Raw genomic sequence first — 27,847 nt, 5'->3', positions numbered from 1 at the left:
ACAATCAAACCAAAGACTTTGTGGTAAGAGATGGAAGACAATATGAATCTTGAAAACAGCAGGGTTGGACCCCATATAAGATTTTGATTAAACAAACTTATAGGAATCACGAATAAAGTGGACTCCGTAATAAAGAAATTATTATTATTTTTTGAAATTCGAGTTTAAGTACAATAGATTATTAGGGTATAAGTTTTTAATGTCGTTAAAAGTTATCTCTTAACATATATTACGTTGTACTTATCTGAATTAATGAAAAAAATACATATGTGATGGAATCACAACATTTTTTTCCTAGTCTCGAATAAACCACCATACGGCTGTACATATCCGACACTTGAGCTTTTACATCGCTGCAAATTAAGGCCATCAACCATGGAATTGCAACCCTACCACCCCCACACACCCAAAGATTCCCCAGCTGAAACAAACTCATCAACTTTAATTTTACATTCAATTATAAATTGCAGAAATTAACTAATCCCATGAACTGTAGGGGGAAATTGCAGGGTAAAGTGGCATTTTTTTTATAATATCGTACGTCCCACTAGCTTTTCTCTCAAAGGGTCCCTACCTATTTCATCGTCTGAATTATTGAGAGCGAGGGGGATTGAATCCTACCCTTCTTAATTACAGACAATCAGTACATGTATTGATTCTTTTGCTATATGATTGAAAGCTCATATACAGTAGTTAAAGCATCTAAATTGGCTTATTTAGGTTAAAGTTTATTAATAGCAAATAACTCTTTAATTAGAAAAGCAAGAAAAAAAAGTGATAATATGACAAAAATGGCAGTAAGAATTCAGAGTAAAGTAAATTCATAGTACAAGTTCTAAAAAGGGGGGTTTGCCCAACAGAGCCTAGTTCGAGTATCCGTTCCATTCCAAGCCTTGCTTGTATGTGCATGCAATCAAATTCTTTACTGTTCTTCGTTGCTTATGATGTGTGGCTCTAGAATTATCAGAGAGTCAAGTACTTTACGATAACAGTTAGGTAACCTTTTTAAAATCTATAATGATCATATTTAATATAAAAATGATAAAAAAAACAGGGTTGACATTTGAACTGTAAAATATATGAGGTGACTCACCAACCATAGGCTATAATAATGTCAAATTTCAGAATCAATTGGATATTGGTAGGTCTATACTCTATATGCATGAAAAGTGTCCGGTCACATTCGAGTTGATAATTTTCATTAAGGATCGTTGTAGGCGTAATTTCTAAGGTCAAAAGCTGCCTGAAAATGGAACTAAATTTAAAACCCAAAGTTGTAGAGGAGCTTTTGGGAGTGAATTGAGTAAATCTCGTTGAATTTGGTGGTTATGTTAGGGTTTGATAAATTATAATAATATTAATTTCTTGTTAGTGGAAGTTATAATTGGAATCCTCTTTGGTGTAATAGGTGATGTAACGTGGGGAGCCCTCAAGATTGCGGAATTTTAATCTTCGCAATTATCATGATAAGTGTAGAGCTCTGCATATATTGGAGGACTTTGAGCAGCCAATCACTATGGAGATGATAGCCTTTTTGGCAAGTGGATCTGACATTGAAAAACATGAGTGGGATTTGAATTCGTATTAGATGGACTCGAACCTGGTGGGTAGCTTCAATTCGATCAAATTTTTTGAAAAATATTTTGAATTTAGTTCGGATCGGATTAAGTTTGAGTTCAAGGTAAAAAGTATCCTACTCGACTCAATAAAATATTATAATTTTATCTTATATACTTTGGGATAATTACAAAAATACAACTTTTTCTATTATTTTTCCAATTAAATTCTTATTTTATTGAGTAAAATTACAATTTTTTTTATAAATATGATTTTTCAAAATCATATCTAATGTTTATTTTTTTGTTTTGTTTTAGTATCTTGCCGATAAAAATTTAACGAAATTGTTGAACATGATACTTTTTTATGGATAAATTACATCATTCATCACTTAATTATCTTCTCACTCCTATTTAAGTTTAATTCTTCTAATTTAATTATTTAACTTTCAAATTACTTCAATTTTCAAAAAAAAATTTATTTTAATTATATATTAATAAAAATGATAAAAAAATGTAATGTAACAAAAATTATTAATAAAATAAATTAGAGAAATCAAAACATGAACAATTTGAAAGTTGAGTAATTAAATTAATTTTTTTAAAATTTAGTGACCAAAATAAGAGTGAAAAGACAATTAAGTAATGAATAATGTAATTTACCCGTAAAAGATGTCACACACAGTAATTTATTAAGTTTTTAATGGCAAGATGTTAAAATAAAACTTAAACTAAACGTTAAATATAATTTTGAAAAAAAAAATTAAGTAACAAAAAGAATAAAAGTAATAGCTTAGATACTAAACATGAAATTTATCAAATTAAGTTTTATGAGGGATATAATGTTTATAATAATCCATAATTGTCTTTAAATTTATTATACAAATAAGAATATGAGAATATTTGAACCCATCTCAGATCTCACTTCCTACAAGGATCGTCTCATCTCCCGATCTCCGTCCACTATCAACAACCAAATATGAGGGAACATCAGCTGGTCCATGAAAATAATAGGTAAAAAGTCTCGCCAATAAAGTAGTTGGCCCAATAATTTGGACTGGACTTGGGAAAAATGGTGGCCACTTAGTCCAACAAAGGACGTAAGGGGTGGTCCATATGCGACAGATGGAATAACCTGCAACTTCCGCTGCCAGGCGGTGGTGGAGAGAAGCGGTCCAAGTACGCAAGGAGCGCGTTTTCGTGAGGCCGACATGGCCGGCAAACAGGGGCTCTTCCTCCTTGTCTTTTCTTTTGGTTTTGCATCATTATCAAGGGCCTTTATTTGTTTAATTACATTTTTAACATGTTCGGCCGAAATGTTGTTCGAGCACTCAAGTTTAAATGACAGAGGACTGATCGGTCATTTTGGATGGGACTTGGCGCCATCACAAAGATTTTGGTATTTCAGTTAATAGCAACCCTAGTGGAAAACCCTGCACCGAAACCTCACTCTCGGCGTTTTAATCGAACACATCGTTTAATCAGTATAGACCTTGCGCCGTCATGGGAACCTCCGCCACCGTCGCTACGTCAACCTGAATCCTCGGTCATACCACCGCCTTCACATCCGACCGCCAAATCTTCTCCGCCCTACGCTGCAAGCTTCTGCCTTCTGATCAACCCACACTCAAGCCATTAAACCTTGCCGTGAAAACCTAGAAAAAGCCATTTCCGCCCCGAACGCCTCCACACAATCCTCCACTCTTCTCCTCGCTCAAAAGCTCCTCGTTTCCTATCCCGAAACGACCTTCTCGTCTTTACTTCTATCCCTCATTTACTCTCTCTCGAACCAAACCATCAATTCCTCCCCATGTCTCCTGCAAGTTTTCAACTTGGACCCTTTATTCGCCCGATAAGAACTAGCATCCACCCTATTCGAACAGCTCTTTCTAGTTCCTTTCCTGCCCATTCTTCAACGGTTCAATGAACAAAGACTAATAATTTTGTCGTCTTTATCGCAAAATGCAAATCACGACGCCGATGATTATTCCACACGTGATGTATCGGTGGTCGTTCCATGGTCTAAATTGTTGTCGAAAATGAGTGGTGATCAAGCTCTGGAGTTGAAAGAACTGGAAAGAAATTACGAAGAGGTTCTGGATGAGAATTGCAGGGTTTTTGCTACGGATTTCAAAGCGGTTTTAGAGAATTCCGATGAAAACAGATCGATTAATCCGCTGGAGTTGGTCTTTAAGCAAACGGAGAAAGGTGAAGGACTGGAGTACCATGAGGATGAGAACATCAAAACCAAGGAGCTTGGACTGAAAAACGGACGGTACAATGTAATATCGCTTATGCTTTCGACTGACCAATTTTCTTGATTTTCATATATTTTCAATTTCTTTTATTTAACGTGCATGACCTACTCATATTTAGGAGAAATTATTTTATGGTCCTGAATTACCATGTTATCTATAATTCAAGTAAATCATATCTATCAATTTTAAAATAATTTCTAAATAACTATCTATTAGGAAAGAGGTGAAAATTCACGTTGGATAAAAATAAGATGAAAAAAATGTTATTCGTTGGGATCACGGATAACGTGATAAGTCATATCCATCTAATAATTTTTTCCATATTTAACTATGGTAAACTACGATAAAGTTTACAAATAGAAATTTAAATTATTTTGAAATGATTTTTTAAATTATTAGATTTTCTAAAAATATAAAATAATTATTAAATTTTATCATACTATTAAAATATAATCATTAATTTATTAAATTATTATAAAATAATCCTTAAATTTATTAAAATTTATCATTATTTTATAACGTGATCAATCTATAATAGTTTAATAATTATTCTATAACTTTTAAAAATATAATGACCAAAAATTATTTCAACATAATTTAGTGATGATTTTATGTATTTTTTCCTATAAATAATGATATGGGTAAAAGAATAATTTAATCTATTCTTTCCTATAAATAATGACCAGTAACCTCTCTCTACATTTCTACGGTATATATTTTGTATATATATATCGATGACTTATGAACATATTTGAATGTATTCCTACTTGTTCTTTTGTTTTTTGTCTTCAAAGTTTTCCTCTTTTTGAAGTTTGATTACTTGTTGTGCTTTTTAGTTGTTAATTCATTAATGGGGTTTAAAACATTTGTTTTTGAATATTGAATCCCTCCAAAGAAAGAATGTTAAATGACCTCTTTTTTGGGGGTTCGTTTTTACTTGTTTAAAGTTTTTGCTTTAAAGAACAAAGTCTTTTTATTTTAGTGGGGTATTAAAGTTGAAATGTAAGGACGATGAGCTGATTTGATTGGATTTAAATATTTGTTTGGTTTCTAAGAAAACCATGGAAAATTAGTTGAAGGAGAAGGCGAGGAAGAAGAAGAGAAAAAATATAATGGGAAAATTTGAGTTTAACCCCTAGGAAAATTAAGGTTCAGACATAACGTCATTTTAAATTTTTTGAGCACTAAAACATAAACGTCAAAATGACATCGTTTATATGAGACATCCACGTCAGCGACGTCATAACATTCCGTTGTTATGTTATTGTATCGTTAAATCATTAACGGTGAAATGACATAATTACACTTAAATACAAATGTTAGTATTAAAATTAACAAAATTAAAACGATAATAGTGATATTTGAAATAGTTACCCCTATTTAATATATATCATAAGTGAAGCCTAACCGCGTTTTCCTGTTCCACCTTGTTTGAATCAGTCGAGCAATTGGTGATATATGGGTAAAATGGTTAAACAATTCATATGAATCAATTAGGACAGATGAGATAATCGCTCCTAAAAATTTAAAATTATTATATGCTTTAGATTTTTTTTATATATTTATTAAAAATCAGTTTTTCACCTAAAACTTTATAAATTTAAGTTTGATCCTCTAAAATTTTAAAAAAATTAAATTAATCTCTAACATAAAATTAGTCTTCCGTGCAAACATTTGTTTGTAGTCATTTTAAATTAAATGTTTTTCTTTGTTATATTGATTTAATTATTCGAACAGGCTGCTACTTAAAATTTTAAGTTGTATTTACTTCACCATACTTGCAACTTGAAGAAATAAAATGGTTATTAATTCTTCTTCCAAAATTTAATCTGCACTGCATTGTATGGATATTGAAAAAGAGGTTTACTATTTCTTTCTCATTCATTTTTGGCTAAGGGAACGCATTTTGTCATAAACTGTCGGGTTGGTTCTCTGAAATCTGAATTCAACCCCTTGCTTATTCCAGTTTGTTGCTGTTCTGTCAATGATTTGTGCAGCCAATCTGGGACGAACGAGAAAGTTCAGTTGAATTTTCTAGCAGCAGCAGCAAATCCAAGTTCCCGCCGTTTTATCCGCAGAGGGTGTCTGTAAATATCCTTGGAAAACAAAACTCTCGATCGTTGGCGACATCGCCCTGTTTAGTTTCTGATTCTGAAACGGAGTCTCTTTCCGAGGACAATTCTGCCGACTCTTGTTCCTTCGAATCCGATTCCCATGTCGAGGTAATCTTCTCGTCACAAACAAGAAAACAAATGGCCACTCCCTAGGCTAAAACGTCAATGAATGTCTTTTTAGTTTTGAAAAAAAATTTGGTCTTGGCTTTGTAGGAAAACAACAGAGAAGAAGCATTGTTAGAAAATGGAAACAACGCAACGCAGCCTGTTCTTGGTGATTCTTGTCGGTAAGTAATATTGAAAAGCATTTAGCAACTTTTTTTTAATTATATTTTGGCTACTTTATTTTTTGATATTTGGATTTGTGTTGATATCTATCAGCTCTCTTCAGTATCTAATGGCGGATAATGGTAACCCCCCTGGCAGTGGGAAACAAACGCCTCCCAAGGATTTTGTTTGCCCCATCACAAGCCATTTGTTTGATGATCCAGTCACCCTTGAAACAGGCCAGACTTACGAGCGTAGAGCAATCCAGGAATGGCTAGATCGGGGTAACTCGACATGTCCGATTACCCGCCAGTCTACATAGCACTCAGCTGCCTAAAACGAATTATGTGCTCAAGAGGCTCATAGCGAGCTGGCAAGAAAAGAGTCAGGGTCCGGTCCCACATCAGTCCGATAATCATCGACATGTAGAAACCGATCATCATGAGCCGATGGTCAAGTCTGTAGTTCCTGCAACTTCTAATAGTGTCATAAGCCAGGCCGCAATGGATAGAACCATTGGGGAGTTACGCCAAGCGATTACTAATCTTTGTATGTCTGAAATTCTCAAGGAGTTGGAAAAGGCTATTCTACAAATAGAGAGATTTTGGCAAGACATGAATATAGAATCTGATATTCTAGCTATGCTCTCGAAACCTCCAGGTGCTGAAGGCCACCTTTTTTCTACTGTGTGAACTTGGTTCTAGTGATGAAACCGTGATCCATACACTTACCCGAGTCGACTCCGATGTCGAACGTATTGTTGCTTTGTTAAGGAAGGGCTGGAAGAGGCGGTTGTGTTAATATATCTGTTAAGACCTTCAATTACTGGCCTAGTGGAGATGGATCTAGTGAAATCCCTCCTAGCAGTTATAAAGGGGAGAGGTGAAGACTCAACTAAAATGTGCTTGAAGCCGAAAACAGCTTCTTTTCTCTTATTGAGACAAATTCTTCAGAGCGACGAGGAGAATGTTGCATCTTACGTTATCGGCACAATTGTTTCTTCGAACGTGATTGAAAATGTTGTTGGCAGCTTGGAAGCTGAATGGGCAGTTGAGAGGATTGCTGCAGTTAGTATCTTGCGAAGATGCATACAACAAGATGGTAAATGCAGAAACACTGTTGCTGATAAAGCTCAGGTGGCCCCAGTTCTAGAAAATTTCATGGCCACAAGCGATGCAAATCAATTTGAGATAGTTTACTTTCTTTCTGAGTTAGTCAAATTAAATAGGTACATTCATATTTCTTGCTAATGAATATTGAATCAACCTCTGCGTGAATGAATTTTTGGTTATATGGCTTTCTCCAGGAGGACATTCAATGAGCAAATTCTCAACATTATCAGGGATGAAGGAGCTTTTAGTACAATGCATACTCTCCTAGTTTATTTACATACAGCGCTCCCAAACCAATGTCCCGTTGTGGCTGGTCTCCCACTCCAACTTGATCTTCTGGTTTGGACCTAAGATCTCCCTCAGAATTTAACATATGAGAAATCTGCATCTTTTAGGCTTTCACAATGGCTTAGATCGTTACATATTTGATCGTTCAGTAATAAGTACTATCTCACTCTGCAGGTTGAACCAAGAAAGATGAGCATTTATCGTGAAGAGGCGATCGATACCCTCATTTCATGCCTCAGAAATTCAGAATTCCCTGCTGCTCAAATTGCAGCCGCAGAGACAATTGATTCGCTCCAGGGAAGATTCACAACCTCTGGGAAGCCCCTCGCTCGGCCTTTTCTTCTAAAACATGCCGGACTTGAGAAAATTTACAGAAAGCTCATGCGGATGGAGCAACTACACAACAATCCTGGAGACTTTGAAGATATATCTGTGAGTGATTTCAAAAGTGGTTACATACCTTTTTTCATTCCATTTTCCTTTTGCAAGTTTTATTGGCATTGTTATCAACAGGAAGAAGAGAAGGCAGCTGATGCTTGGGAAAAAAGGATGGCCTTTGTTTTAGTAAGTCATGAATTTGGCCTGGTCTTTGAAGCTTTAGCAGAAGGGCTGACGAGCGAATCTGCAAAGCTATGGTCAGCGTGCTTCGTGGCAGCAACATGGCTAGTGTACATGCTAGGTGTTCTTCCAGACACCGGAAAAAGAGGAGCTGCTCGAGTCTGCCTACTCAAGCACTTTATCTGAACATTCAAGTCTTCAAAGAACATTGAAGACAGAACACTTTCCTTGTTGGCTTTCAAAAGCTTCGTTCATGACCATGGTAGGTATTAATTTTTTCAGTAAAAAAGATTGATTCATAGGTTCTTACAAACTGCATTATAGTTAACTACGCAAGGTTATCTGAATTTCAGAAGGACTGCGTGATCTGACTTCCTATGCGAAGCACATTTTGAAAGGTTTAAGAGAGCTTAGAAAATCCTCCCAACTGGCATTTGAAATTATGGAACTTCTCTCTGAAGAACAAGGATTGCAGTGCTGTAAGCGTGTTAAACTTCTGAAACAATAGTTCCATGAAAACTAAGGTGAAAGTACCAACTTAAACTTGCCTATTTCCGTTGTGCTGTAGGACTTGTGGAATCATAAAGAATTAGCTCAAGTAGACTCTGCTGAAAATGGAGAAGTATTGTCAATTGTCAGTTTCAAAGACAAATTCTTTTCAGGCCATACCGATGGAACTATAAAGGTAACCTTCTGCTCTGCTTTGTACACAGGTAGGTTGATTACGTATATGTGATATTCAATTATACACAAATACGTAATCAACCTTCATTTCGGCCATTCTTCAGATGATTTTTATTTATGGGGAAATTACAGCTCTTATTTGAGTATATATCTCTTGGAACATCATGTTTTAACTGCAAACTTCTCTCTCTGAAATTGTACCAGTGGAAGAAGGTAATGAAACTTGAGTTTTGACTGTTATGTTTAAAATTTTAAAGGTCTGGGCTGTTACAGGCAGCAATCTTCATCTTGTCCAAGAAATTCGGGAACATACAAAAGCCATTACGAGCTTGTATGTTCTACTATCTGGGGAACGGTTATATAGTGGTTCACTTGATAAAACTGCAAGGGTATGCTCTTATGCTTCTTCTAGTTTAATCCACCGAAGTGCCAAACTGATAGATTCTGTTCGCAATGAACAGGTTTGGTCCATCACCAATGAAATAATACATTGCGTACAAGTACATGATATGAAGGACCACGTTCATAATTTAGTTGTTGCCAACAGCATTTCTTGCTTCATTCCCCAAGGAGCCGGTGTTAAGGTACCGATAGTTCCATGCTTCATTTTAAAGTTCTCTTAGCTTTCTGCATCTGAAGAAGGAATATGAGTTTAAGCCCTTTTTGTTTACCCCTTTCAGGTTCATGCATGGAATGGACAATCAAAATTATTAAATCAAAACAAGTACATCAAGTGCTTGGCTCTTGACCAAGGAAGATTATACTGTGGATGCCATGATAACAGTATACAGGAACTTGATTTGGCATCAAGAACACTCAGCAGCATTCAAAGTGGTTCAAGAAAACTACTAGGAAAAGCACATCCAATCCATGCACTCCAGGTTCACAATGGACTGATATATTCAGCCAGCACTGCCTTAGATGGAGTAGCAGTCAAGGTTCCTTTTCTCTTTCTGCTATCCCTTCCCTTCCCTTCCATCTTTATCTTCTCTTCATTTTGATGACAAGCAATGGCTTTTTGACTTTCTTTTAATTCTATTCTTTTTTTCTGCAAAGATTTGGAGTACTAGAAATTATAACATGATGGGATCGCTGCCGACGACTTCGGAAGTGAGGTGTATGACAATAAGCTCGGAGCTGATATACTTGGGATGCAGAGGAGGAATTGTGGAAGTCTGGGATCTGAAAAAACATTGGGATGCAGAGGTGAAGTCAATTTTCTTGGAGCCGCATTGTTCATGTCCAAGATTGACAAGGAACATTGGGATGGGGTTGATCGGGCAGGAATTGAAACTGGGGTTGGTTCCAAGTTTAGATTTGAAACAAATGTTGGGGATAAAGATTCTGTTGGGATTGGATTCGTGGCCGATCGGAAAAGGGTTGCAAGTAGTGACGGTGATGTAAATGGAACTCCACTTTCGCTATCTAAGTTGTTTTATAAAGTAAATGCTACCGATTGGTTTTCTGCCATTGCTATTCCATTTGGAGCTCAGGTTAAAGATCTGGATGTCGCCTCCGACTTTTACCTTCAGGTATAATTTACTTGACCTCGGATTACATAGTTTGGATTACAAAGTTTTAACCTTCGCGATTTCTTAATGGCTTCACTGCTGTCTAAATAGATCTGCACAAACTATTCTGTGCGTTGCATTTATTTATATGAATTTTACTTCAATTACTGATCAAACTCCATAAATGATGTGAAGTTTTTAAGTTTTTGTTGGTCTTGGAACTCTTTTTCTGTACTAACCTGGATCCTTTTTTCTTGTATAGGATGAAAAGGGTCTCACTGGTTTATCATTGGGGCCACCCCTGTTGCATCAGCAAATTGGAAGTGCAACTGGAGTGACAATGAGGATGTCAAATTTCATTGCTTCTTGGACATTGCTTGAGTACTTTTGGACAAGTTGTTTGTCAATTTCCTTTAGGATTTAAACTTTCAGTTTTAGGCCTTCACCAGGGGCCTAAATTGGCAGGTCGTAATATCCATCCTAGAGCACTTGCTATTCCTGTTGGATTTTCTAGGCCTCTTGAAGATGCTTATACAACTGATGATGAAACATCTTTTCCACCTTTGACAACAAACAACCTGGAATTTGGACCTATTGCCCTGAAGCTGGAATCAGAATTTGATGCATACAAAAGACTTTCCGGTAGGATTGAGATGAAACAAGCAACTCCAAAACATTTTGAATGCGCTGTCAATTTCTCTGATACTTCTGAAGATGTGTATGGTTGGGGTATGAGTACTGGTGGAGTTGAAATTCCAGGAAACCGTGGCCACTTTCAGGTTGAATTTAATGTAAAATTTAACCCAATTAAGACATTTAGTTTGAAACCAGGTGTGGCTTATATAGTAGATGGAAATTCCCAAACCGTGGCCTTTGTGCTTCGGTCTAACTGGTCACTCTGATTGTGTTTTAGTAGGTCCAAGTTTTTCTGGAAGTCCATATGTTTTGGAGAAGTTCAATCTTTTCAGATATATAGCTTGCAATATCTAACCATATTTAAGATAAAATGATTGATAAGTATAGTTTTGCCAACTTGTTGGAGCCATTTCCTTGTCATTCTTAGACAAGATCATGCTTTTTGGATGTACTCCATACTGATGTCAATTTAACAGGAATTTAAAGTTTGATTTGTTAAGCTAATGAACCACTTACAGTTTGAATTTTACATATAGTCTTTCACTTAGTGAATCATCGAGAGTTCAATTCCATAGTTCAGCCAATTGAAATCTTTTGCCTGTTCCAGGAAGTTGTTGGTTTACATTTGATAGGTTCATGTAAGTTCACTAGGATCACTCGATAGATATGTTTTTCAGGAAGCTAATTGTTAATGATCCTCAAGCAACAAACTAAGACTGAAATTTTGGGGTGAAGCTTTTTCTGACGTTTTATGTTCAGAGATTGATTGTCCTTTAATAATATACTCCACAGAAATTACATCTTTCTGTCAAAAGGGTTTAATAACGTGGATGCGGACAATCAGAGAAAAAATTAGCACATGTGATCTTACATACTTCATCGGGAATATAGGTTTGATTGTAAATTACAAAGTACTGGCATGGAGCTATATTCCAGGTACTAGGCTTTCACTCTTAGCTTGTTGCTTGAGGAATTTTAGTTCAGGTAATGCGAAATGTTATCACATATACGATCTAGTTTGTATTAACTCTGATTCTATATTGTTGCCTTACTTGGTAGTATGTCTGCAAAATCAGTCCAGCTGGTTCTTTTCTGTTGTTCTGGTGGCACTAGTTTGCTTGATTATGTGCTAATCATTTTTGGAAATCCTAGTCACTGAGGGGGATCTTCCAGAGCTGCTTCAATTGGTATTATACTTTGGTTGGAGTTGCAATCAGGATTTTGTTACTGCAGTAGTAGCTTATTTTGAAGATGGAGCTGGATGATCATTTTCCGGATTCATGTTGTCCTTTGAACTCTTCTCTGTATACATGACAAACAAGCTCATTTACCAATTTTCCCACGTCATGATGGCTGGATGGAAGATCGATTGCCAAACCTTGCCACTGGCATAGCGACAATGTTGGATTCTGATGGATATGCTATCATAAAAGTTAATGCAGCAACGGAGAAACCAAGGTATTAACATATTCATTGATGATATTCTAATAATATGGCATCTATGACTTGATAGTAGTCTGATACTTTTTTTTTGTCTGTTTGGTGCTTGACCATAGTGAGAAAGGCTGCAAATATCGAGGCCCGGGGTTGGATTTCACCGTCTCCAGTGCCGATGAGATCCTTAAAGCAGTGCTTTAGAGTTGCTTTATCCACAGAGGTGATCTCGTCGGCCATCTTCATAAACGACCCTTGGTCTTTAATCTTTATAGTTTATACTAGTGGCTAGTAATATGGATTTGTTTTTCATAGAGGTTATAGCAATAACATGTACTTCTCGTGAGTTATGCACAGATTTTGAGTTCCGCTAACAGTAACTCCGATTTAGATCTTTTTCATGGGTAACTTTCCGTGAGTTGAGTCGAGTCTAGTCAAATTTTTCATGCGGGGTGTTGAACCGGAATCTAACAAATTTATAATTTTTTAATATCTTTATGAAACAATTAATATTATATTTAACATTCAAGTGTACCTTCTTAGATTCAAGTTATTAAATTTGGTTTAGTGGGTGCCAAAATATCCTCAAAACGAGGGAGCTTTTTGTCTATGGGGTGAATTTAGACACTATAAAGTCTTTTTAGGGAAATAATAAGAAACTTCTGAAAAAGGTTTTCAACTAATGCCAAGAACAAAAGAGACAAGTCGACATAACATGTGTTAGTATAAATGTATAATAAACTGAATGAATCTAGCGGGCTCATTCATTTGAAGAATTCTTTTTTAAAACCGGGGGATTTACAAGGAAATCATTACTTCGACTGTTACTGGCTTTTTTCATTGATAGTGCAAGAAGACAGCAGCAAAACCAATTAACTTCATCAATTGCTTTAAACCTGCTGCTGAGTTTCTTCGAGTTCTGTAAACACTACAGCCAATACAACCAATATAGTAATTTACTAAAGTTTTCGGTGTTTGAAACTTTGAATTCCAAGCATCTTTCCTTTAAATTTAAAAGCTCGAATACACTTAGAGAGAAGCTTATTTGTTTAATCATAAGAACCTGTGAAACAGTATAAAATATATACTGTGAAAAACACAAGCTGAAAACCAACAACGAAAGGAAGGGCCTGAACCTAATGTACCAATCGGAAAGAGGGGCCCATTCCTTTTCTGCATTTCAAAAAATCTTCCTGTTTAGATGTTTGAAATCCATCGACATGGCCGATTAAGTGCTGTGCAACACCATTGACCACAGATGATTACTCTTATAAGCCTGATGTTTTCTTGAAATTACAACAACTATATCATTTTCACTGTCCTCAACTCATCTGAAAACAACCGTTTCTGGTTTCTTGTTTAACTTCGACTCTGAACCAGCTTGCTAGCTTTGCCTCAAACTTTGAATATATTGCTGCTGTTGTAGTAGTATAAGAATTATACTGCTCGTCTCGGTTCAAATTGGGAAGCTTTTCAGAACACTATGAGTGCTTCCAAGTTCATTAAATGTGTCACAGTTGGAGATGGAGCTGTTGGCAAAACCTGTATGCTCCTTTGTTACACCAGCAACAAGTTCCCAACCGTAAGTCGCCCCTATTTGCTTAAAACACTTGCCTCACTTTCATTTTCACTCAACTTCAGGGGTTTTTGAAACTTCTGGATAGGGTTTAAAGTTGTACTTTTTCTTTTTTCAGGATTATATACCGACTGTGTTTGATAATTTCAGTGCCAATGTGGCTGTGGATGGGAGCATTGTTAATTTGGGCTTATACGATACTGCAGGTTTATAAACCTCCCGAGTTATCCTTGGCTTCTTGCTGGATTTTTTCTTTTTTGAAGATTTGATGGACTTTCATTTGATGCTCCATTTCTGATTTGTTTTTTTTTTCCCATCTGATTTAAAGGTCAAGAGGATTATAGCAGGCTAAGGCCACTGAGTTACCGAGGTGCAGACATATTTGTCTTGGCTTTCTCGTTAATTAGCAGAGCAAGCTATGAAAACGTTCTCAAGAAGGTACTTTCTTCAAGAAAATGTTCATTGGCTTTGCTGTGTTTCTTGGAAAAAGACAATTTTAGTGGAGTCTTCATGAATCAAATAAAATTCAGTTTGTTTTATCCAAGCTCCTAATTTTTCCGTCTCGTCTGTCCACAGTGGATGCCGGAACTGCGTAGATTTGCGCTGAATGTTCCCATTGTTCTGGTTGGAACAAAATTAGGTAGGCTGCTATTTGGAAACTTTGATCATATGTTGCTGCAGTTAAGCTTGTTTGAATAGACGAGTTCGTGAATAACATTGAATTGTTCGTCTCTATATATGAATCAGATCTTCGGGATGACGGAGCATATCTTGCTGATCAAATGGGGTATGATATTATAACATCTGCTCAGGTACGCATTTCTTAAGTTCGACTAGGTTCGAAATCCATTTGACCACACACCTAACCTAGACACACTTCACGCCAAATACACATGAATACCTAAAATTGGTTTCATGAGATCAAAATATCTGCTCTTCAAAGTTATGTTTGATCTGATATATAAATTCATTCGACCGTGTGGACTGAATTATCTACTATTGATAATACATACATGCATAACACTGTTGCGCTCGCATATTTGTACATGTCGGGTGGTTGTTTTAGCTCAACATCAAAAAATAAATGTTAAAAAATTTTGGAAGATGACGTAGCATCTCTATTCCGGTGGGAGAAGAGCAATCTCTATCTCTTGAAGGGATTTTCCTTTGGTCTCCATTACATTCCTTTTAACAAAGACCACAGCCATCATGCAAAAGCTTGCGAAAATGGTGTATAAAAGCTGCGGGCCAAGTTGCTCCAGCAAGCGCAGGAAGAGCAAACCAACAAAGAAATTGATTACCTGAAGTGCAATGCAAAAACAACCAAGAAAAAACATCAGAAGAAAGATTCTCTATTTCATGTTTGTTCCTCAATAATTTGATATTCCAGCCAGCGGAGTTGCTTTTGATTGCGAAAGCTGTCAATAACAAGTTCTTGCTCGGAAGAAAAAAAATGCAAACAAATAACATCCGAAATGAAGAAAGAAGAGAATAAATTACCCAGTGTACTGACATACAGAATGCCATAGCTTTTGCCCTGATTCGGTTAGGGAAAATTTCAGGCAGCAGGAGACCGGGAACAGGACCAGCTCCTAGTGCAAATGTTAAGACAAACCTGCAGTGTGTTTAAAATTAAGAATCCATATCAAGAAATTCAGGCAACCAGGGCTGACAGTTACGCCATGGGGCAATTTCTAGTTGCCTTCAGGCAACCAATACTTACATTAGCATGCCACCAACTGATAGGTATAAAGATCCAGAGCCTGACATGAAAGTATTTGCCGCAGCAACTTGAAGAACCATTGCAATAGTCTGAGTAAATTAAATTCAAAGTCAGAATTTATAAAATCAATTTTGGTTCGTTCATTTAAGGAAAGAGAATTGATATTTGCTTTTAGCTGAGCCATGCACAACAAGGTCGCAGCAGTATAATTTGAAACAAATGCTCCAAAATCCTTGCTATGAATAACATTCTAGCTTTAACAAAAAAGTAATTGATTTCGTTCCATTTCAAACAGATGTGTAGAATAATTAAACCAGGAGGGCTCTTGGCACAAAAGATGAACATAGTAAAGCATTAAGCGATGTAAATTCTAATGAGCCTTGAGAAATAATATGTGCTTCTTTTCTTCGTTTTATAGATACTTGTCACATATAGCTCCACTGAATACTACGACTAATAAATGAAAGATGTTTTAATGAGAAAATCACAACTCTTGTAAATTACCATGCCAAAGAAGCTCCACAAAAGAAGCAGCTTCCTTCCAAGTTTATCCATTAAAAGCATCGCAACAATAGATCCTATCATGAAAGAAAAATCATGCATCAAGAGACAATGCCAAAATGCCATGATATTTCATGGTCAAATTATCAAAGAACAAGGTATACCTGATAAATTTGCTACTCCTATCAAAACATTTGCAACATCCGATGGCACTCCCGCACTTTTAAATACAGATGAAGAGAAATAAAACACAGCATTTATTCCAGATAGCTGTTGTAAAGCAAATAGGGTTGACCCAATATAAACAACTGCAAAAGGAGAACATGAATAACAAAATCCAAAAGGAAAGAAGTAAAGCAGAACAGTGACCCCAAAAACTCAGAAAGCATAGCATTACAAGAAAAGGTAAATATCTACCTTTAAAATGGCGGCCATAGAGCAATTCTGTGAGCCTCACAGCGTCTGCTTCATCCCCCTTGTCCAATTTGGATAATTCTAGCATGGCATATTTGACGTGTGATCCACCTAAAAGCCTCTCAAATTCTGCTTCAGCTTCAGCACTTCTTGCTTTCTGACGACACCACCAAGATAACATAATAATTCTACTTCAACATGACCTTTAATAATACTAAATATCTGTTTTTATTGAACGTGATCACGTGTTAGAGGTGATAGGCATGCCTTTGAAAATTTTCAACGTGGGCATGGGTGCAGTTTATACAAAAAAGCATAAAATAAGAATGACAGAAAAGGATCCAGTAATAATTGACAGTGATACTAACAGATCAATTGCATCTATAAAAAGTGAAGCAGCAACATAAATACACTTACAGGAAGATGTTACAAACCATATATAATATATTAAGATATAAAATCAGGTGATTGCATGCAAATCAGAGAGCAAACCTTGTACAACCAATGTGGACTTTCCACACAAAACATCATGAAAAATGCAAGTAATCCAGCGGGAATAGTTGAGACCCAAAAACAAACACGCCACCTGAGAAAATTTTGCAAAATAAGTCAGACAAGCAACATATAAATAACAGATACTGTGATACCTAAATCATGATTCATACCAGCCAGCAATTTCTTTGACAGGGATTCCAATAAACAGAGCTCCCATTAGTCCCAGACATGTTGCAATCTGGATGAAGCTTCCATACGTTCCCCTTAAAGAAGCAGGGGAAACCTACACAAATTGAGTACATAAAATCAGAAGACAAAAGTACAGATTACATTCATGCAAAAAGAAAGAGTGCTATACATGTTAACGATTACTGTAAATATCATTAACAGTGTGAATACCTCTGCCACATAAAGAGAGGCAACAGGTGGACCAAGTCCCATTCCAGTCCCAACTAAGAACCTTCCGATGAGCATACCCGCCAAAGTTTTTGTTGTTGCACTAAGATGAAATTTGTTTGTCAGAGTACCATTCTTATAAATTCAAATTTATGAAGTGAATCCAAAAGAACAGAATGTTGTGGTGAATAGAGCAAGCAAACAAAAGATTATAAAGACAACAAAAAGTTCTATATGTGACGCATATAAGTAACCAGTTTAAAACATGATCTCTGCACAAGCAAAGCTATCACAGATAAAAGTAGAAGGAACTATCAATCAAGGTCCACAGCTACTAGCTAGTCTTACTTCATTCAAGATAGAAAATTTGTAGTAAAACATAACTTTTTTCTCAAGGTAACAAACTTATATCTCTAACCCATCTTTCTTGATGATAAAAAAGTAATTTGTCACAGTAACAAAGTAAATCAAATAGATTAAGATGTTATTAAATTTAAATAAAAAGCTATTATGTCCAGTATTAAGAAATAAAATAATGGGCATTGCTTGAAAATCATTCATTAAAGCATTTCACTACCAATGTATATCTCACCTTGTAGCGGCACCAATAATCATAGGCAGAGCACACAACTGAAATGCCCTACGACGTCCAACACCATCAGCAACCAAACCACTGAATAAAGATCCAATAAAGGCACCACCCAAACATGTACTCACCACCAGACCTAAATTTAACATTCCATAATAAAGTCTATCATGTTAGAGGTATAGGGTCCAGAAACAAAAGTCTAGAAGGAAAAAATTGGGATAAAATGTCACCTTCAGCCAGAGTATTGCCACTGAAACCTAAATCTATGGAGATGCTTTCAAGTGGTTCATTAACTACCCTGTATAGGATGGACAACATGCAAATCATAAAAATCTAATCTTGTTATGAGAACAATCAAAACAAACAAGCAAAACAAAGAAGATATGAAGGTGAAGTTTAAGATAGCACACAAACCCAAGGTGGTAGCCAAATAGGAGTGAAGTTATGGTTGCCACTACTACATGCGGAAAGGAAAGCAACCATGAAGGATTTGTAGTTTCCATGTCCATGCTTTTTTGTAAGAGAGCTAAACAAACACACAAATTAAGTACAAAAGTCTTTTAAAGTAACTTGAAAGCTCAAAATAATTGCAAATAATTCCACAACAAAAGTCTTTTCTGTAAGAGCGAAATGAAAAGAGAGCCAAAGAATTCCACAACTGAAAATTTTACTGCTGGAGAAAGAATATAAGAAAATTCCAAAAATCTTTCCATTTCGTTAAAAAAAATTGTATGCAAAACTCAAAAAGACCTATCTGAAGGGATTAATACTGTTATGTATGCGCTTCAGGCAATTAAAATTCTTTACCTGATAGGGTAAACATGGCTATGCCTATGCAGAGACCTCAGTTGGTCTATAATAAATAACTTTACCTGAGTTCTCTTCCACATCATCAACTATAGTTGAATGATCTCCTGATGGCATCCTCTTGTACATGGAGAATGCTTCACGATGACGACTCCACATCCCAGACTAGAGCAGCCAGATCTGGCCTTCAATCGCTCAAATCTTATGTACTTTTGTAAATACTGTACTGCCACAGTGGAAGTTGCACATTAATTAGCAATTTAACAAGAAAAATTTATTTCCTTCATCACAAATAAAAACATTAACGTAAAGATCTTTGTTTATTCTCCCCTATTAGAACTTTCATCTAAAAGTAACACAGATTCAAGCACAGCATCTTTTTTTTTTTTGGCTCAATATATTGTAATTTATTCTAATTATCAACACTCAATCAAGTTCAACGAAGTCTCCAATCAAATCGGTTAATATACTAAAATTAGATATTAAGATTGCAATCAGCCTAAATAGAAGGCAAACAATTCTTTATTATACTCATAATAACATAAAAATAATCTTATTCCGACTACTATTAATTTGACACTAGATATTTAAATTGACAGACTCTTTTCTTAGATTTTCTTAATAATAATACGGAAGGAATAGGAAAACAGATGATCTCTAAATGGAACCAAACTAAAAGTGTGAAACTACAATAAATCACCTTATTCAATCAATACAAATACAAATACAAACAACCTTTTTTGCAAAAAGAATAAGCAAATAACATTAGAAACCTTACAAAGAAATGCAAACTAAAAAAGGAATCAAGCGAAAATTAACGCTAAACAAGCTAATATTCGATCAACAAGCTAAAATTAAATCCACCTTGCTTAAGATGATCTGTTAGATCTGCCGTACGTGATCATCCGATAACTTCAATGACAGTTTCACTTTAAGGTACCGAAAATTCGGGAAAGCGAGCGAGCTAGCGCGCGCGAGCGAGAGAGAGAGAGATTTATAAATCGTAAAAAAAAGAAGAAAACAAAGGTAGAGGTATATGCTATCTTGCGGCGGGGGGAAGGAGGTTAACGAGGAGTGGGGACTTGGGAGAGAAGGTGGTTTTTCATAATAAAGGAACAGAGCACAGGCAATGGTTTTTCTCCTTTTAAAGAAAAATGGATTGAATTAAAGCGCGACAAAGAGACAAATATTATAATAAGACACTTAAGTATAGCTTTTTTAGTTTAATTAAAATAATTTAAGATAATTAACTTATTTTTTTTGTGGCTAAAATACAAATTAAAGTGTTAAAGGGAAACGTGATTTAGGAATCACCGTCAGTCGCGAACGAGAAAAGGCGGGGAGTTTGATTTGGTGTCGACACCTGTCTTAGAACACTCTAAATAGGTGTCAGGTTGCTGGATTAAGATGCACCTGGGGTAATTTGGACATTTCATGTACGGAATTTAATTTCACGGTCGTGGAGAAGACAGGTGGCAATAGCACGGAATTTATTAAATGATTATTACGGCAATAAATAAACTGTGGGTGAGCCATCTTTCTCCTCTATAATCTATTGGTCATTAGACATTTCGGCTTTATTTTACTGGGTAAATTATATATATATATATATATATATTGAAAATAATCCGGATATTTCATTAATCAAAAGTCTTATCAATAAACGTTTTATCAAATACAAAATAAATAAATACAATCGTGATTATAAAAAAATAAAATATAACAATATTTCGAGATAAACTAATAAACAAAACCATTATATAAAAATAACAATGATTATAAAAGATATTTTAGGATATAACGGGTGGGTCGTCAACGATGATATGATAATTTTTTTGAAAAATAAAAATAACTATTTTTACTATAATTTTTTATATAAATCTAATATATATATATAAGATAGTATATGTTCAAATATAACTCTCAATCATTTAAAAAAACACTTATATCCCTAATATAATTGGTGTTATCCGATGCCTCAAAAGATAACAACAAATCTCTTAACTACTAGTACAAACAAGTTCGGTTAAAAAAATGATCATTTAACCTATTTTTTAATGTAATAAATTTTTCATTGACTAATTTCACATCGCATCTCTAATTGAAGAAAGATTAATTTCAACACAACTAATAACAAAATAAAAAAACAATAAACAAAAATCTCAAAAAAACCCAACACAATAACACAATTTTAACTCTCCGATAGGTATTATAAAATTACCAATATAATATTTCTTTTAAATTTTTTAATGATGATATGATATTATTTTATAATGGTACGTTATATTATCATTAACTTCTAATGATAAATGATGAGAATAAAATCTAAATGTAAAATTATATACACTTAAAAATAAGGGAAAAGTAGATAAATAGTCCCAAACTTTTAAGGTGCTTGAATTTTGGTCACACAATTTTTAAAACATACAATACAATCATTAAATTTTTAGTTCGTTTTCAGTATAATATCTACCGTTACCTCTTTAATTTTTACTGACGTGGAACTTAACTGTCGTCACCGTAGTTGTTTTCAGTATTATCCCTCCGTAAACTTTCTTTCTTTCTTCCCAAGTCGTCGGCTCTTCACTAACCATCAAATTATCTCTTTGATCTCAGCCAAGTTTCCATTTTTGCTACATTTTATAGAGCAAAAGACATTAATATTCATTGGGATTTTCCTTTTCAAAGGATCTGATTCGTGGCCTTTTCTAAAAACCTTTGTTTTTCTTATTATGATAATCAAGAGGCCTGGAAATTCAAGGAAGTTTTTTTTTATTTGCTATCAATCATGTGATTTTGAACCAAAGTTTTAATTATTCTTTTTGTATTCTTAGATTAAGATTTTAGTGGCTAATTTATCCGAACCATCATCTTCATTGAGCTTCAGTTCATTATCCCGTCCCTCAAACGGCTCAATCACTCACAATATCCCTTTACTTTCCCTTCCCGAAACTGAGTCGAAGCAAGTTCTTCAATTAACTCTTCAAGAAAGAAAATGGGCCTGGGGAAGCAGACGTGAGGAAGAAGAAGCCAAGCTACAAGAAATGTGATTTCTTGCCTTATGGAAAGATAGTGGTTGAAGTTTTTTAGGTTTTGTTGAGTTATTTGTATACAGGGAAGCTCAAGGCTTATCCCATGTAGGTTTCCACTTGTGTTGACATTGCCTGCGCACACGATGCTTGTCGGCTCGCCATTAATTTTGCTGTGGAGTTTATGTATGCATCGTCGATATTTCAAGTGCCTCAGATGGTGTCACTTTTTCAGGTTTGTGAAGTTGAGTTTTTTTTATGGTTTTATTCTCTTTTTTACCTGTTTTATTTACTTTTGATTTGTTGTAATATGTGAGAAAAAGAAGAAGAGGGTTAACTGTCATCTCAGCAAAAAAAAAGGTTAATTTAGCGTCAACAAAAACTAACGGAAGATAACGGTAGGAACATAAATGAAAATAAATTAAAAAATTGATGACTTTTTTAACATTTTCAAAAGTTAGATAACCAAAATACAAACTCTCTAAAAGTTTGGATACTAGTTTTATAATTTACCCTAAAAATAATAATTAGGTGATCAAAATAGAAACGTAAATATATATGGGTGACTAAATACATAGTTTAACCTTCATTATTCAGTAGTAGCTGATGAGGTGGACAAGTTGGATTTTGTCCTCCGTTTTAAGATCGACGACGTTGTCGGAAGCTTTGATGCAACTGAAGTCTAACAGAAACAAGAGATCTCTTCTTCCACATCCGTTTCTCGGAATCCGATGAGGGAATTTTCCCGCCAAACAAGTTTCGCTCACCATGGCCACAGCTCTACCTTCGTTGCCTCTGAGATCCTCCCTTTTCGTTCTTCTTCTCTTCCTTTTCCTTGTCCATTTCAAACTCTCTTTCCGTTCGTCCCGTAAACTAACCCTAACCCCTAACCGAATCCACCAACCCCAAGCCACCCTTAACAACTACATTGTCCGATTCACCTATTACAAACATGCGTCCGATCACCGTTCGTACTTGGAATCCAGCCTTCGATCCGAAGGGTGGGAGTGGATCCAGAGACACAACCCGGCCGCTAAATTCCCCACTGATTTTGGATTGCTTTCGATCAGGGATTCGGTGAAAGAAACCGTGATTGAAGAAATTCAAGAGCTGGGGCTACTTAAAGATGTGAATGCTGATTTGAGCTAGAATAGGGGCCTGCTTGACGGTGCTTTTGAGAATGCAGAAAAGATACCCGGAAAGATTTTTACTTCGATGTCGTTCAGTGAAGAGAAACATTTCCACCATTCGGGTTTAAGTAATTCCTCAATTAATTGGAGTCGCCATATTTTGATGAAGGTAAATTTTTAATTTGATGAAGTAAATTTCCCAAATTTACGAGAATAAAATGAATTGAAACGAGGGAGGAAAGTTACGGAATTTCTGATTTTGATTTCACAGAGGTCTCAAGTTACTTCCTTATTCGGAGCGGCTGCTCTATGGCGAAAAGGATATACCTGCGCTGAAGTCAAAATGGCTATTTTCGATACCGGAATACGTGCTGATCACCCTCATTTTTGAAACATTAAGGTATGATATGTCATTAGTGGGAAAAATGAAATTCGTTAAAGTTTTGTTGGTTTGAAAATATTTTCTTATTGAAAATGACTCTCTGTTTCACTAAGTTAATAATGGGTTCAGTAGAGAGTTTTAATATTCAAACTTGAGAGCAAATTTTTCAGGAACGAACTAATTGGACTAATGAGGATACTTTGAATGATAATCTTGGACATGGGACATTTTTGGCTGGTGTTATTGCTGGTGAGAATGCAGTGTGTCTTGGTTTTGCACCAGATACTGAGATCTATGCTTTTGGTGTTTTTACCGATGCACAGGTAAAACAAGTTGGTATTTGATATTTTCTTTCCTTTACTAATCTCACCCCCTTTGTCCTTGATTTTCTCTCATTTTTATCTGGTCATCCATTTGAGAATGCGCTTAGCATGCACTACAGAGATCAGACGCTTTTTTGAATTGTTCATTACTATAATTAGAACATGTTAGAATGGCAAAATGATGAATAGGCAAGATATGAGAGACTTGTTTACATCATACAGTATATCCATCAACCTAAAGACATTCTCTTAACCATAAAATTTGGCTAGATCATGAAAATTTTGTTCTCAGCTTATTGCAGGTATCATACACATCTTGGTTCCTCGATGCTTTCAACTATGCTCTTGCAACCAATATGGATGTGCTATACTTGAGCATAGGCGGTCCTGATTACTTGGATCTCCCATTTATAGAGAAGGTACAACTCGTGGCTTGTGGCCATATTGGGCTCATATGTCAACCATCATTTTGATAATTTTGTTTCAAAATTGCGAAAGAGTGAACAAAATATTGGCTTTAATCTGCTTTGCATTTGTCTTTTGGTTATGTCGCGATATGGAAATGCTTCAATCAAAGCAAGTTTATTTCTTCATTCAAGTTGTTGAGAAGATTGCTTGTTTACTTTGGACATTTATTTCCAAATACGGAAAGATCAGCCTGTGAGGTTACCCAGCCTGGTGGTGAAACTTCCAATATTCATCGACGCGTTCACTTTTGCATATTTTTCTTGAATGCAATAGAGCTTAACCTTTTTGATTGATGTTCCCTGCTTTATGGTTTCTCCTGGTTTGGGAAATTACAGCCAGTAATATTATTATGGTATCAGCCATTGGAAATGATGGACCACTCTAATGCACTTTAAACAACCCAGCAGACCAAACTGAAGTTATTGGTGTTGGTGGCATTGATTATAGTGATCACATAGCCTCATTTTCATCACGTGGCATGAGTACCTGGGAGATTCCTCATGGGTAACAAATCTTTATTCTAACATATTAACCCTTCTTTAAATGTATTTAGGTCTTGGTATTTTACCCCTTTTCAGTGCTGATTGTATTGAAGGCTTTAGATCTTCACTTTCATGTAGCCCTTTTCTTTTTGTTATGATGTTCCATCTCTCTTAATAAGCAAGCTTTATGATGATGATTAATGCTTGAAGATTTAACTTGATGATTATCTTTGCAGTTAATGTCGTATCAAACCAGATGTTGTGGCATATGCGCAGGAAATTATGGGAGCCAAGATCAGAACTGGTTGTAAAAAATTGTCAGGCACTAGTGTGGCAAGTCCTGTGGTTGCTGGTGTTGTATGCCTGCTTGTCAGTGTCATTCCTGAGAACAAAAGAAAGGAGATTCTAAATCCTGCAAGCATGAAACAAGCTCTGGTTGAGGGTGCTGCTAAGCTTGCTGGTCCTAACATGTATGACCAGGGTGCAGGGAGAGTAGATCTGTAAGTTCACGAATGCTTCTCCTATTAACATTCGGGATTATATCTTTTAGATCCATGTATTTAGTAACTTATCAGTTTGTTGCTATTTTTATTCTATCTGCATTTCCAGTTCAGTTGAAGCAACTATGGTTATTTTTTATTTTGTTGTCAGATTAAAATCGTTTGAAATTTTGAAGAGCTATCAACCTCGAGCAAGCATCTTCCCTAGTGTTCTGGACTATACGGTTTGTCCGTATACCTGGCCCTTTTGTCGTCAAGCACTCTATTCTGGTGCCATGCCTGTTATATTCAATGCTACCATTCTGAATGGAATGGATGTCATTGGCTATGTCCAGAGTCCACCAACATGGCATCCTTCATCCGAGGAAGGGAATCTTTTAAGCATTTGCTTTACTTATTCAGAAGTCATCTGGCTGGGACTGGTTACATAGCACTGCACATGCAAATCAAGGAAGAAGGTGCTCATTTTCTGGAGTCAATGAGGGGAATGTAACTGTTAGAATATACAGTCCTCCAGTCCAAGGGGAGAAAACCGCTCGGAGTAGTACTTGTGTGCTTCAATTGAAATTGAATGTGGTTCCAACCCCACTACGATCAAAACGGGTGTTGTGGGATCAGTTTCACAGTATAAAATATCCTCCTGGATATATTCCAAGAGACTCATTGGATGTGCGGAATGACATTCTTGATTGGCATGGGGATCACCTTCATACAAATTTTCACAATATGTTCAACATGTTAACCGATGCTGGCTATTATGTTGAGATGCTCGGTTCTCCCTTTACATGCTTTGATGCCAGCCAATATGGGACACTTTTGCTGGTTGATCCTGAAGATTGGTACTTTCAAGAAGAGATTGAAAAGCTCAGGGATGATGTTATTAATACTGGGTTGGGGTTGGCTGTGTTTGCTGAGTGGTATAATGTGGACACAATGGTTAAAATGAGATTTTTTATGACAACACAAGGAGCTGGTGGACCCCAGTAACTGGAGGTGCAAATATTCCAGCACTAAATGATCTTTTGGAACCATTTGGGATCGCTTTTGGGTATAAGATTCTGAATGGTGACTTTTCTGTTAATGGCAAGCAGAGTCGATATGCATCTGGAACAGATATAGTGAGGTTTCCAAGAGGCGGGTAACGTACACAGCTTTCCTTTTTTGGATAGCTCAGAGAGGGGCTGCTCGAAACGTGCTACTAAATTCTGGCACGAACAAGGTGATTAGACATAGATGCTCTTTCTTTCAGGGATTCATGGACCTTATTTCTGCGGAATGAAATGTTTTACATTTTTAATCATCTATGTTTGGCAAACATTGAAATGATGTGATCTATTTGTCATGTGCAGGCTGACTTCCCTATTCTTGGCCTGTTAGATGTTGGTGAAGGTCGCATTGCTGTGTATGGGGACTCAAACTGCTTAGACAGCAGCCATATGGTTACTAACTGCTTCTGGCTTCTAAGAAAAGTATTGGATTTCACTGGTTCAAATATTAGAGATACAGTGCTTTTCTCAGAGTCTGTCAAGCAAGATATGCCATTGTATGAAGATGACAACCGCTTACCATCTCGAAGAACTGATGTGAATTACCCTGTGTATTCTGCTGTCACGGGGAAGGATTTAATCTGTCGTAGTGATTCTAGATTTGAAGTGTGGGGAACTAAAGGATACAATTTGCAAATTCGGGGCAGAAACAAAAAACTGCCCGGCCATCATGTTATTGACTTGGGGAGAGGGTTAAATTCCACTTTTGATACTACCAGATTAAGACGCCCCAAATTTACAAAGAGAAGTAAGGGTGATTCTTTGGGAACAGGTACTTGGGTCTTCTATACGTAGATGAGGTAAGAAGCTGAAGATTTGGTTGAACTCATTAATGCATTATATACAGTAAATCCAAGCACTGATAAACTTCCCTCGCGTTTTCAGCTGGATGTGCCTGAACTTGTTGCCAGTCATTATTGGCTTGTACCAGCAATAGTTGCAGTTACAGGTTGGTGAATGTAATATGGTAGTAAATCTTTCTTATTTGTTTTTTTTAAAAGCATCATTGATCGATGTACTGTTTCTCCAGGCTCTGTACTGTTTTTGAGCATTTGGCGAATTAGACTAAAGCGGCGGAGGCGAAGGCGATCTTGGCTCTGGTCGATTGGCCAATCTATAGGGACGGGGATGAAATTTTTTGTGTAACTTTCTCCTTTTTCCCCCCCTGCTTGTCACAGTTTTCGGTGCTTAAGGCACAACAGGCTGAGATAAACCATGCTTTGAATTCATGTATGTTGATGAGTAGCAATATTATTGGCTAGCGAATAGGAAAACCATGATTTTCTACATGGTGCTAATTTACAATATCCAGTTTAAGGTTACAGTGAAGCTTTTAGTATTTAAGAATGTAGCTATTTCTTTTTCAAAATTTTATTAATTTTCAACCACAATACATGCTTTCAAAAAAATCGTCAAGATGTGCTACATGAACCGAGCAACCTCAGTGTGGTAAAAGAATTGTTATTATTATTTGAGGTCTTATATTCGAGTACAAGAAATATCAGGGATGTAATGTTAAATAGTTGAAAGTTATCTTTTAATGGATATTATCTTGTATTTCTCTGGAT

General features: G+C 36.0%; 3 protein-coding genes and 2 pseudogenes across 3 annotated transcripts; 4 read left to right on the top strand and 1 right to left on the bottom strand.

The window, feature by feature from the left end:
• Nucleotides 1-3,059: 3,059 nt before the first annotated feature.
• Nucleotides 3,060-10,687, top strand: LOC120166513 (annotated as a pseudogene).
• LOC120166542 lies at nucleotides 10,284-12,249 on the top strand. Its single transcript, XM_039175792.1, has 5 exons — nucleotides 10,284-10,412; nucleotides 10,611-10,746; nucleotides 10,814-11,127; nucleotides 11,592-11,622; nucleotides 12,137-12,249. Exons 1-5 carry the CDS (start codon nucleotides 10,284-10,286, stop codon nucleotides 12,247-12,249), a joined length of 723 nt encoding a protein of 240 aa, XP_039031723.1.
• Nucleotides 12,250-13,766: 1,517 nt separating this feature from the next.
• LOC120166541 (rac-like GTP-binding protein ARAC7) lies at nucleotides 13,767-14,821 on the top strand. Its single transcript, XM_039175791.1, has 5 exons — nucleotides 13,767-14,000; nucleotides 14,113-14,200; nucleotides 14,323-14,432; nucleotides 14,571-14,634; nucleotides 14,742-14,821. Exons 1-5 carry the CDS (start codon nucleotides 13,902-13,904, stop codon nucleotides 14,819-14,821), a joined length of 441 nt encoding a protein of 146 aa, XP_039031722.1. The 5' UTR covers nucleotides 13,767-13,901.
• A 153-nt stretch (nucleotides 14,822-14,974) lies between these two features.
• LOC120166512 (probable plastidic glucose transporter 2) lies at nucleotides 14,975-19,108 on the bottom strand. The gene is made up of 13 exons (XM_039175774.1): nucleotides 18,985-19,108; nucleotides 18,527-18,638; nucleotides 18,343-18,410; nucleotides 18,116-18,248; nucleotides 17,527-17,626; nucleotides 17,298-17,410; nucleotides 17,125-17,218; nucleotides 16,636-16,789; nucleotides 16,383-16,526; nucleotides 16,222-16,295; nucleotides 15,718-15,806; nucleotides 15,495-15,609; nucleotides 14,975-15,295 (listed from the first exon to the last, which is right to left on the bottom strand). Exons 1-13 carry the CDS (start codon nucleotides 19,076-19,078, stop codon nucleotides 15,113-15,115), a joined length of 1,473 nt encoding a protein of 490 aa, XP_039031705.1. The 5' UTR covers nucleotides 19,079-19,108; the 3' UTR covers nucleotides 14,975-15,112.
• Nucleotides 19,109-22,640: 3,532 nt separating this feature from the next.
• LOC120166493 lies at nucleotides 22,641-27,494 on the top strand (annotated as a pseudogene).
• The last annotated feature ends 353 nt before the right edge of the window (nucleotides 27,495-27,847 follow it).

Source organism: Hibiscus syriacus, unplaced genomic scaffold, assembly GCF_006381635.1.
Source record: "Hibiscus syriacus cultivar Baekdansim isolate YM2019G1 unplaced genomic scaffold, ASM638163v2 tig00111640_pilon, whole genome shotgun sequence".
NCBI classification, from domain to species: domain Eukaryota; kingdom Viridiplantae; phylum Streptophyta; class Magnoliopsida; order Malvales; family Malvaceae; genus Hibiscus; species Hibiscus syriacus.
The sequence above is the reverse complement of the archived record's forward strand: the minus strand, read 5'-3'. Positions and strand labels throughout refer to the sequence as shown.

Bases quoted from the DNA above. Each gene is read 5' to 3' on its own strand.
- LOC120166542 (XM_039175792.1), top strand. From the start codon at position 10,284: ATGCTACCGATTGGTTTTCTGCCATTGCTATTCCATTTGGAGCTCAGG. The intron at 10,413-10,610 runs GTTTTAACCTTC...TTTCTTGTATAG, and splicing joins TACATAGTTTGGATTACAAA to GATGAAAAGGGTCTCACTGG. The intron at 11,128-11,591 runs GTTGAATTTAAT...TGCCTGTTCCAG, and splicing joins GAAACCGTGGCCACTTTCAG to GAAGTTGTTGGTTTACATTT.
- LOC120166541 (XM_039175791.1), top strand. From the start codon at position 13,902: ATGAGTGCTTCCAAGTTCATTAAATGTGTCACAGTTGGAGATGGAGCT. The intron at 14,201-14,322 runs GTTTATAAACCT...TCTGATTTAAAG, and splicing joins GGGCTTATACGATACTGCAG to GTCAAGAGGATTATAGCAGG. The intron at 14,635-14,741 runs GTAGGCTGCTAT...TATATGAATCAG, and splicing joins TCTGGTTGGAACAAAATTAG to ATCTTCGGGATGACGGAGCA.
- LOC120166512 (XM_039175774.1), bottom strand. From the start codon at position 19,078: ATGTGGAGTCGTCATCGTGAAGCATTCTCCATGTACAAGAGGATGCCA. The intron at 18,639-18,984 runs GTAAAGTTATTT...GTGTTTGTTTAG, and splicing joins TGATGTGGAAGAGAACTCAG to CTCTCTTACAAAAAAGCATG. The intron at 18,411-18,526 runs GTTTGTGTGCTA...CATCCTATACAG, and splicing joins CTATTTGGCTACCACCTTGG to GGTAGTTAATGAACCACTTG.